At 39.1% G+C, this 11,123-nt stretch overlaps 1 protein-coding gene across 2 annotated transcripts in view; it reads right to left on the reverse strand.

Annotated features, from left to right (window-relative positions):
* Positions 1-11,123, reverse strand: part of lclat1 (lysocardiolipin acyltransferase 1) — a 16,785-nt gene that overhangs the window by 2,942 nt on the left and 2,720 nt on the right. For both annotated transcript variants that reach the window (XM_005723759.1, XM_005723760.1), the window contains 4 exons: positions 2,910-3,077; positions 2,234-2,432; positions 1,829-1,975; positions 378-494 (listed from right to left, as the gene is read on the reverse strand). In XM_005723759.1, the coding sequence (XP_005723816.1) occupies positions 378-494; positions 1,829-1,975; positions 2,234-2,432; positions 2,910-3,077 (631 nt within the window). The remainder of the gene's footprint in view (positions 1-377; positions 495-1,828; positions 1,976-2,233; positions 2,433-2,909; positions 3,078-11,123) is intronic.

An 11,123-nucleotide genomic window follows, 5' to 3' on the forward strand; every position in this document is an offset into this window, starting at 1 on the left:
GGGGGGGTGAGACAGCAGGACCAGAGATGGTATTTAAGACCTTTGGAAGACTGCCAGGTTGAGCTCACACAGAAATATGAGAATATCGGGTAGCTGTAATGACTGGCATTGGGATGAAGCATATGTCTGAGACTCTGAAGAATAACAGGTATAATCCCTCCTTGTATGAACAGCGTCAGTGGAATAAGTACAGTCATCGTAGCAGCGTGTCATTTTCAGTTGGTTTTAGAGATAAAATATTTCCGTCCTGGTTATTTTCATGTGAACGCATTACACTGTCTGGCTGCCAACTATCCTTAACGTGTCTATTACAAGTAAATCGGTCACGTGTTTAATGTAGATGATTTCAGAAGCTGTTAATGTCCTTCAAAGCTGACCTTTTCGTAGTCGGTCCACAATGAAGGTGAATCCTGTGGTGCGGGGATGAAGAACATACTCAAACTTCGGCAGGCTGTTCTGTGCAGCAAACGCGTCGCTCTTTGCCCTTGTATTTTCTGCAGAAGACACACACCATAAAACTTGAGTAAAAACTCTGTAAAAACATATCATGTTACTCATTCTCTCCAGGATAAATGTTTTTACTGGGATGCAATCAAGACTCTAAGTTTGTATCATATGACTGCTTTAAGAAGAGTGCATAAACCTTTATGTAGGCACAAAAAATAAGGTAAATAAACCAAGAATAGTTTTAAGATGCTAGGAGTATTAGCTGTCAGTATTCATTTCGACTTTGTACTTTAAAACTATTAAACTTAGAGTACCTTTACGATGAAATTTATACTGTCAAACCAAAATACCATGGACAAGATTAACTGTTGCATATTAGATAGCCTTAATAATAACAACAGCCGAACTCATGGGGATACATAATCAAAAAATTCCAGTGTACTATTATAAAAATAGAAGTAACAATAACAACATGGGTTACGGGATATGATTAGATTCATTAATACACCCACTAAAGATAAACATTTATCCATTTATAAAAATCCATGGGGGGGCATAAACACAGGAAAGGTGACTATTTATTAGCCAAACATTCCTCGGGAACTTGTTGCTGGAACATGTAAACTATATCATGACTCATAAGTTATATTATGCAACAAGAAGCAAATTCAGACAGAGTACTCAGACAACAGACAGCTCTGTTGATCACACCTGTTCTCTTAAACAAAGCTGTTTGTCATTCCTACACAGTCTCTTATTCAATTCTGTTTTAAAAGCTTTATTAAAAAGTTTGCTCTGACCTTGATCCTTTAGTCTGTATGCCTCTAGGATAAGCAGTGTGGGACTAATGAACTTCCACGTAAGAAGTCAACATACCGTGTATATATCCCCTTGTTTCTTGCGTCAAATCAAGCCTTGAAGTCTAAGAGGCTTACTTGCAAACACACTCGCAAGGGTGCAAACATAACACCAACTGTAAAGTAATACTTAGACCCTACTGGCTAATTATGATGTAACTACATTCAGCTCAACATGACATCATGATATGTAAATGGGAGTTAAGCTTCTCCCAGTAATGCTACTCAGGACTTTGACTGGCTCAAATGGGATCTGAAGGGCCTTTAGGCACAAGTGTCACTCTTGCTTAGACCGAGAGATCAGAGCATTCTTGCAGAAATGGCAGTGACAAGAGATTTAGATATGTCTTATCACTCTGAAATTGTGTTTGCATAACAGTGTCGAGCGCAAAGGCATGCAACAGGTGGAGCGCTACGCTGAGCTCTGGAAGCCGACTGGTGGGTAACACATTTTCAGAGTAATAACTGAAATATGGACAGACTGCCCCATGAATGAATTAAACACTGCAAGGTTTACACTTCACCGGTAAGGTCGGTGCCTTCTGGGAAGAGCAGCAACTGTAAGGGCTCTCTGATGTCACAAAAGTAGTCCAGCATGTTCTCCAAATGCTTCTTGTCCTCCTCCCAACGACGCTGAATGAAGACAAAGCAGGCAACCTGCATTGCCCAACCTGCAAAGCAAATATTAAGTTGTCACATGTCTGCTTATCAAGGTAAACTGGCTAACATCTTAAAGTAGGAGCTGAACTTGTATAACACATTAGTGCTCTAACTTTACATCATAATGTTCCTCTTTTATATTTACATTCAGCCAAGTCAGTCTTAATGGTTTTATCTCCTCTTTCAGCATATATTACATTATAGTTTGTGTAAGTGTACACGAGTGTCTTTGTGTGTAGGAAAGGGCAAGGCACCCACTGTATACCCACCAAAGCCAGGAACAGCCTTAAGCGCAGCCTTGAGGCAGATCTTTTCCAGACGAAGGTAGCTGTACCTGAGCAGACAACACCAAAGGAACATCCAGTCCAGGCGGGTACGGTGGTTCATGATGATCACGCTCCGCTCTCCGGGAATGAAACCATCACCTGTTATTACCACCTTCACTCCAAATACTAGCTCCAGCAAGGACTAGAAAAGAGAGACAAGGATGGAGGGAGCATAAAAGAACCGAAAGGGAAGCGAGGGTGACAGATAGGAAGGTGGTCAAGGATGATGACAGGAAAATCATAGAAAGGGAGGAGGCGGAACTAGGAAGAGGTAAGGTAGGAAGAAAAACAGAAAAGAGCCAAAAGAATGAGAAGATAATAAGATACTGGTACTGGTTGGATATTATTGCCATTGTTCATGGTCATATAACCAATCACAGGTGATTTTACATGGCACCACCTTGTGTTTCATCTGATAACGAGCAGGTATACGATCATCAATTGTTGCAGTCATGATACACAAGACCTTTGCCTTGTTCTCAGGCATAATTGGAATAAATGAAGTGTAGTTTTGACAAATTAAGAGAAAAGGCATATTTTCATCAGCCTATGCACAGGTAACTTAAGACCATCTGTCGCACACAAGTAGGTTAAGAAAAGGGTAAGCTGGTGTACGCACCACAGGTAGGGTGAGCCAGGTAGCCACAATTCGATCACTGAGCCAGCGGTACCAAGCAGGAGACAACAACATGAGGGGTAAAACTGGCCCCAGCATGAAGACGCTCCCGAAGAAACTACCCAAAAACAGGGTCACCACAAAGTACAGGCCCCACACTGACACAGCCATCTGCAAGAGATGAACAAGACAAGATTAGCTGAGTACAAGTCCATACAGAATAAACATAACAGTTTTAAAGAAACACTGTTTTATTAAGTGGGTGGATGATGACAGTCACTGTATTCCAGACTTGGATCTCTGCTATGGAAAGAAGCTAAGAAGGAGAACATTGATAATATGAAACAAATGTGGTTTTTAGCGGTCTCGCCAAAAGCAAAGATTGCAGTTCTGTTGCTCTTTTAATATATTTACCCACAAACAGTGGAAAATCCAGGGCAGACATTCCTAGGGTGGAATGTAAATGGGGGAACCTTTTGGTCTGTGGGTGACAGATTGTGGGTGCACAGTCACTAAATCACGTTTTGTTGTGGTTTTGGAATTATTCACTGAATGTACTGCTGGAGAAACTTTCTGTTATTCTTAATAAAATGGCTTTGTTGAATGAAGATCTTAAACTATCACTCAAGTATAATCAGGAACAGAACAGAAGAATTAAAATATTGTAACAGGAACTTGGATGCAATCAATATGGCAATATATGGAGTGTTAAGACACTGAAAGCAAAAAAGCCTGGAAAATGATACTCTTACATTGAAAGTCTCAACTGATTAGGAATGCTAGATATGTTTTTACTGCATTGGGTTTGTGCTTAGGATCACTGTCATGCTTAATAATGAAGCTATTGCTAGTCAGATGCTTTCCAGATGGTACTGTATGATGGATGATGGAAAACCTGACAGTCCTTTTCAGTGTTCATAATCCCATCAGTTTTGTCAACATACCCAAATCATGACAAAGCCTCCACCATGTTTAACAGATTGCTGTAGCTGCTTGCTGTTGTACCTCTCTCCTTAACCTCCAAACTGATGACTATTTGAACGAAGGTGCTATAACATTGATTGCCACCGATTTTTCCAGTGATTGCTAGTGATCTTTGGTTCAGTCCACTGAGACCATTTCTGATGGGGCAAACAGTGGATGGACTGGTTCATATATTGTACTTTTCTGCTCTTTTCTACTCTAGCACTCAAAACGCTTTATACAACATGCCTTACTCAATTCACACAAGCACTTTTTTTCTACAGCTATGTGCCTTTCTATCTAACATTCCTACTCCGATGGGGCAATTTAGGGTTCTGCATCTTGCCCAAGCGTACTTAAGCCCCTTTCACATAGAAAGCAACATGTGCTGCGCTGACCGCTAGCTGGAGAAAATGGCCCAAAAATTGTGTTACACTCCACTTTTACTTGTTTCTTCATCCCTTGCATTAGGGACCTTTTTTATGCTTGAATTATTTTATAAGTTAGTGTTAACTGGTCTACCAAGGAATAGAATGGAATGAAATGAGTGGAAAAAGTAGCCAGTGTACAAAGTAAAGAACCTAAAGACTACTTTTAAAGGTTAGAAGTAATGAGTACAAATACTTACTTACTTAGAATTTTCTGTAATTTACTTGAGTAGTTATTTTTCTGACAACTTTTTACTTTTACTCCCTACATTTTTAAACAAATATCTTTACTTTCTACTCCTTACATTTTCAAAACAGGCTCCTGGTTTTTGGTTTAACATTTAAGGGGAGTTATTATTTCACGTCACTGCAGGTCTTCAAACAGCAAACTGATTTGAGCCTAAACAACACATGAAAGCCAGTCCTATTTGTAAATTAATCACCAGGCGACATTGCATAAAAAGGGATCAAAGAGGCAAAACGGTGTGCCATAGTTAGGGGTTAAAGTGGGCCTGGAACAAGTGCAGATGTCCATAATTTGCAGTTGTGGTACTTCAGTATTTAGCTAGCTCTAAGAAAGAGGAGTGAGTATAAAGGGAATACCTTTTTTTACGTGGCAGGTAAAAAAATGCAAAATTTCTATCACCTTAACAAACATCAGCAAACCCACAAACTGTTTCTGTGCAGTTTGTCACAATATGCCTTCTACCTTAAAAGCTACAGCTGCTATATTTCACAGGGGAGAGAATGAGAACTAAAACCACTCAAGATAGAGAAAGACGGGACCGGAGAGGAAGAAGAGAGAATTCTATTTAAAGGTAATAACTGCTCATGATAGTTGATCAACTGGAACTTGAAAGCTTACATGCAAGTCCTGATTTTTTTTTTCATGTCAGATGTTATCTGTATATGTGAAGCGATGATTTTTCATATTGTGAAGCGTTCTGCAAAACAAACTGAGGTATGTCAAGTTTGTGTTATTCAAAAGCGGCATGAAAATACTCTGCAGCGTAGTGCAGCATAAACAATTTAGATTTGCCGTACTGTGATGGATTTAAAGCAAAGAACTGTGTGTGACTAGTGCACAGTGGCTGTGGTGCTCAAGGTGAGAAACAGAGGAATTTCTTTATTTTCTCCAATTGTTTGTTCATATTCTACATAACTGATTCAAACTGAGTGCATTCAGTAGAATTAAAATTTAGACTGAAATAAAGTTTCATCTACCAATATTATTTTATTATTGCATTAATATAGCACAAGGTTCAGTTAACTTTGCACAAAGATAGATGGTAGAATATCCTCCCAGAGAGCTACTTTTTACATTTCAGAACTTATACCTTTTCACTCGTTGAATAAGTACTTCAGCTTTTACTAGAGTATATTTTAATACTAATATCTGTATTTCCACATAAGTACAGAATGTCTGTACTTTTGCCACATCTGACTACTTTAGAAATTACAAGGAGGACTGGTTACTTGGAAACAAACTATCAAGAAATGACAAGTGGCTGCAAATTTTCCACAATACTGTACATGTACTTCCAAACTGGAAGAATGGATTCAGTATGGTGAAAGACTGGGACACAGAGACTTACTCATTTGTGTAATTTCCAGGTAGTGGTTATTATTCATGAGATATACACATTTTTTTAAATGTGCTTTTATGAAGCGGTAGTTAAAAAAAGCAAGACTAAAAACTTCACAATGGAAATGACAAAAACAACTACACCATAAACTTCGGCTGTTATTGAACCTTTGAGCCACTGACTGCACTAAAAACATCACAAGGTGATAAACTCGTGGAAAAATTGGTTGAACCACACTTAAAACTTTATTGTATTGTAAAGTTTTTCCTCTGCTTATCAGATTCAGGGTCTCAGGTGTAGGTGGGGTCAGGAGTGTGGGTACTTAGAACCTATCCTAGTTACCATAAGACAAGAGGTGGGGTACACCATAGATAGCTCTCCAGTCTGCTGCATGGCTTCCAAAGAAAGACACACAATCATTCACCATTGTCTTTGGATTGTCAGGGGAAGTTGGAGTACCCGGTGAGAGCCCATGCAGGCACGAGGAGAACATTTGTAGGCCGCTAATGAACCTTTGACCCACTAACCCTGCTACCAAGAAGCATTAAAACATTACATGATAATGAACCAATGGAAAATTTGATAAACCACACTTACATTTTATTGTGTTAGGAAAATTATCCTTTGAAGTCATTATAAGCCCACGTACAAACTGTCATTGACATGGTTGCAAACAAAACTGAAACCTGATGCTGTATGTACTTTGTAATGGTGTCAAATCACAACAAAACGCTCAAGAACAATCGCATCACTCTAACACAAGGTAAAAGGGACTTAATTCAGCCCTTGTCTTTTCAGAGATATGAGAGGTAAACATTTCAACTTCCAATGGTAATTGAAAGTTGAATGTTAATTTGTGCTTCGCAAACTTTCACACAGGTGTTTTCACTTAGTTTTCCTGATTACACCCCTTCTTATGCTGCATTAATGGCACATCAGAAGTGGAAGGTTGGAAAATCTAATCAGGAATCTCATTGGATTTAACTGATTTATGTAATTTCTTGGCTGCCTCCTGGTTTGCTTTTTAGCCATTTTATGAATAACAACCCCCATCACTTAACTGAAGAAACAGATGAGCTAATAAGGCTTGTTTGTTTGATTTTTTTCCCTGGGGAGAGATAAGAGTGGATTCCCCGTGTCCACTGAATGCAGCATTAGTACCAAGACTGGAGACCTCCATGTATTTCTTAGTATGGTTCCACCAAAGCCTGGGAAAAGGCTGAATTAGCCTGAAAAATGTTAAACACCTGTTATTGCACAAGGCATTGACATAAAAATTCAATATTTATGAAAAAAAAAATCACCTTTCGAAAAAAACAACAAAGTGTAGACCAATGTCTTTTGATCAATCAAATACAAAATAGTTGGTTAATTTAAGATGAACTAAACCTGTCTTACAAAAGTTTCTAGGGTGATCTAGTCACACAGCCAGTGTGATCACGATGAAAGCAAGCATTATACCAGTTTGCTGCTAAAAATAAATGTCATGGCCAAGCTGGTACTATCCCTTCTGATACTAAACACAAAACAAGAGTTCATTATTGATCTGTCAGGCAGTCATAGTGGAGGAGCAACACTGTGTCATGCCAGTCCTTAAGTATATAGTTTACATATTGTTGTGACTTGTGAGGCTCATTCTCCTTATCTTGCAGACAGAGATGCAGAGATTACATTTACAAAACAGCTGGGCTGAAAAGAAATTCTACACAGTGATCTGAGGTCTCTGCATTTTTTTTTCAGGAGATAAACAACAAGATATCAAGCCTCAAAACAGTGTGCTTTCTATTTTTTCAGAGTAGCTGGCACTAGCTGTCTGCCTATTGTTTTGTTGTAAATGCATCAAAAAATGTAAAAAACAAAAACAAAAAAACACAAAACAAAACACCAGCAAAGTAGAAGCGATACAATCTTGTACACAGTCTAGGGCTGTGCGATATGACCAAAATCTCATATCCCAATATAAGAAATTCTATCGTCCTGATAACGATATAAATCACAAATGTAACATTTTCTGTAAATTCTGTGAATCTCGGGCAGCTCGTCTTGCGGGAAGTGTTTCCAGCTGCGCGTCATGTGGCTGGAGTTGAGTGTTTTAACCGATGCATGAAACGATACATTTTTAGACATAAGTTCTAACGGCCGCCGTTTTCTTTGTATTTATTACACAGCGTGCTGCGGGGAAAAGCCCGTTCTAACGTTTGAGTCTAAGGTTTATTTTTTAGCACCTGGCGGCTCTTTTTTAATTCTCATCTGTAAATAATCTGCTCTTTCACGTTATTCCGTTTATTTTGAAAAGTCTCAACAGGATCTTGAGCTTTATTGTGAAAGGTTTATGTGGAACATATACAAGCGGACACGGGATGCTGTTACCGTCGTTGTTGCTAACCACAACGCATAAAAACAGGCGCTTATCCGTCCATAGTGTGGTTATATTAAATATAAGAGAAAGAGAGAACTTTAAGAAATTAATATAGCCACTACAGTGACCATCAAAACGATGAAAAAATATTGCCGTAAACAGTTTATTTTGCGACACCACGAAACAAACGATGAAACGATACACATTTTTATATCGTCATCCGATATATATCGTTATATCGAACAGCCCTAACACAGTCCATGCGTATCTTAACAGTAGGGCTGTGCAATTAATAAAATGTTAATCTCAATCATGGTGCTGGCTTCTCACAATTAAAGGAACATGATTGAGTGCCACTGAAAATGTATGCTCTGCCAATAGAAAGTAAAAGCAAATCAAGTGGTCGCTAGATTAACATGCCTCCATGAGCCAATCACAGCTGTTCCCTGCACTGTGCAGCTTCAGGTTTCCTGGACTAGACGGGCTTAGTAAAAGTGCGTTAAAAGAAAGATACATAACCAAATTCAAATGTGTGGCACGGCAGGAGGTAAAGAGCTTTTCCCTTGAATTGAATCGTCATTTGCTGTTCGGAAATATTGCAAATTTAGGTCAAGTGATGTTAACCAGGAACAAATTATATGCAAAGAGTGCTGTAGAGTTGTGTCTGCACCGCAAAACCACACAGGTAACTTATTCAGCCACCTGAAAACAAAGCACAAACTGCAGGCAGGTCAAGAAAATCACTGTTCAGCTCGGACTTCCATAAAAGTGAGCAATGATGCAGTGAAATCACCAACGCAGTCGCATTTGGGCAAAGATGCAAGGGTCAACCAAAAACGGAGCATAACGATGGCTTCAGGGAAAGGTTTAACATACTGGTCAAAAGATGCTGGCCATCTTTTGATTGAAAGTGTCTTGCGTAGCTGTGGGAAGACCATATTACACTCCATGGCAGGGTGCACACAATTATTTTTCTAAAGTGGAAATACCAGTGCCGTATGTAAAACACTACTGGGGAAATACAGAGGGATCTCACAGCTGTCAAGCACTTTGCTATTAGTTTTATTCAGATCAGGTACAATGAATGAAGGGAAAGACTATTTTATGCACTTCACTTGGTGCAATTTTTAAAAAGATACATTTTTTCTTCTAACACATGTGCTGAATTTGGGTATATAAGGAAAAGCTATTTTACTTTACTGAAAAAAAGCTTTTGTTTCAATAAATAAAAAAATAATTACATTTATAATATTTATTCTGTAGACGAAAACTATCAGACTGCAAAGAAGATAACATAAACAAGTCTGACTAATTTAACGAAAGGAGTTAGAAATGTTTTTGTATTGCTGATCAGACGGAGCCTGTCATTTTCCACCACACCCCGAGGTTTTGGTGGAAAGCAATACAGGGTACAGTCACCTAGATACTGTGAGGTTATCTTTACTGATATCTGCATGATTTCAGACTGAGTCACTAGACAGAAATCTAACCAGAAAACATTCCAAGGGATCGCTTGTGATCATCTCCACGCAAGCCTTGCTCATCTCAAACAAGCCTATTGAAGTTGGGCAAGTTGAGACATTACACACCTTCCTGTATTAGTAGTTTTTAACCTATTAAAACCGCACGTAAGCAAGTAACCTAAGTGTCAAATATTTTTGATGTAATGCACCTTTGCATGCTTGGCAAACCTGATTTGATGCTCGATGAGAAAAAGCCATGCCAAATGATTTGTGTACATTACAGAGAAGGGCATGGAAACCCTTATAATCTGTAAGACTTACTAGTTTTAAAGTTAAGCCCTAAAGCTGGTCAATTACTATTAAGAAGATGAAGGTTTAAACGGAGAGGCACAGCAAGTCCCTTGCTGACACTGGCATCTCTGAGCTCGTGCTACTGGGAGCAATTTTCTCCAGCAGGTGTTTTCCTCTCTTACGTGAACTTCAGCTCTCACCTTACACCTCAATTACTGTTATGACTGTACAGGCTTCTGGTTCAGACTACCTTCCCCAACACTTTCATCATCCTGCCCTTGTTGACACCTTCTGCGGCATCATGACACAGCAGGTCTCATTGCACCAATCAAAGTGGCAGAAGTTGCATTTAAGCAATCCAAGAGTGTTTGTGCATGATTATGTTGGCATTTAGGGTTTAAGGGTTGCTGGTTTTAACAACGGAAAATGTGAAGCATGAGAGGGCTGAGGACAACAAGCTTGCTCAGCACAATTGCCACAATTAGGCTACGTCCCTTTCCACTCACACACACACACACACACACACACACAAATAAAACACACACCCTTGGGTGGCTGCTGAAACAACTAGACAAGGCTATTCATACATGCAGTAAAAAGGCCTGACACACCTGGAGCCAGTGATGTGAGAACTGAGTGGAATTATGAAAATTTAATTGTTATATAAACATGTTTTTCTTCTGCTTGGCATATACACATGGGGCCTGGTAACACTATTTGTGCAAGACATCCAGGGAAACTTGTTTTCATACTCCAGGGCCAGCATTGCTTGTGAGTTTGATTTATTCCCGTCTACTTGGTTGGTTTAACATTTATTTAATCACCATAGTAATGATCCTGAAATAATTTCCCCAAACACACACACAAAGCACAACATACTCTTCAAGTTTGAAATTCCTAGCATCGAGCTAAGACCAGACATCCCAACAGAGCAAAGCAAAGTGAACAGGTCAAGCATGTCGAGGCTAAACAATGAGCTTAAGTGGTGTGTGTTTGCGTTAAGAGACAGAAAGAGGAGGAATGAAAGGGGTAATAGTAACGATTTCAGTGCAGGTCCTGATTTAGAAAACTCAATGAGTAACTTGCCAAGATTAAACATGTCAAGAAGTTAAGAAACTGATTTAATT

The sequence above is a fragment of the Pundamilia nyererei genome, unplaced genomic scaffold, assembly GCF_000239375.1.
Source record: "Pundamilia nyererei isolate P.nyererei 1_Seehausen unplaced genomic scaffold, PunNye1.0 scaffold00010, whole genome shotgun sequence".
Classification (NCBI taxonomy): Eukaryota; Metazoa; Chordata; class Actinopteri; order Cichliformes; family Cichlidae; genus Pundamilia; species Pundamilia nyererei.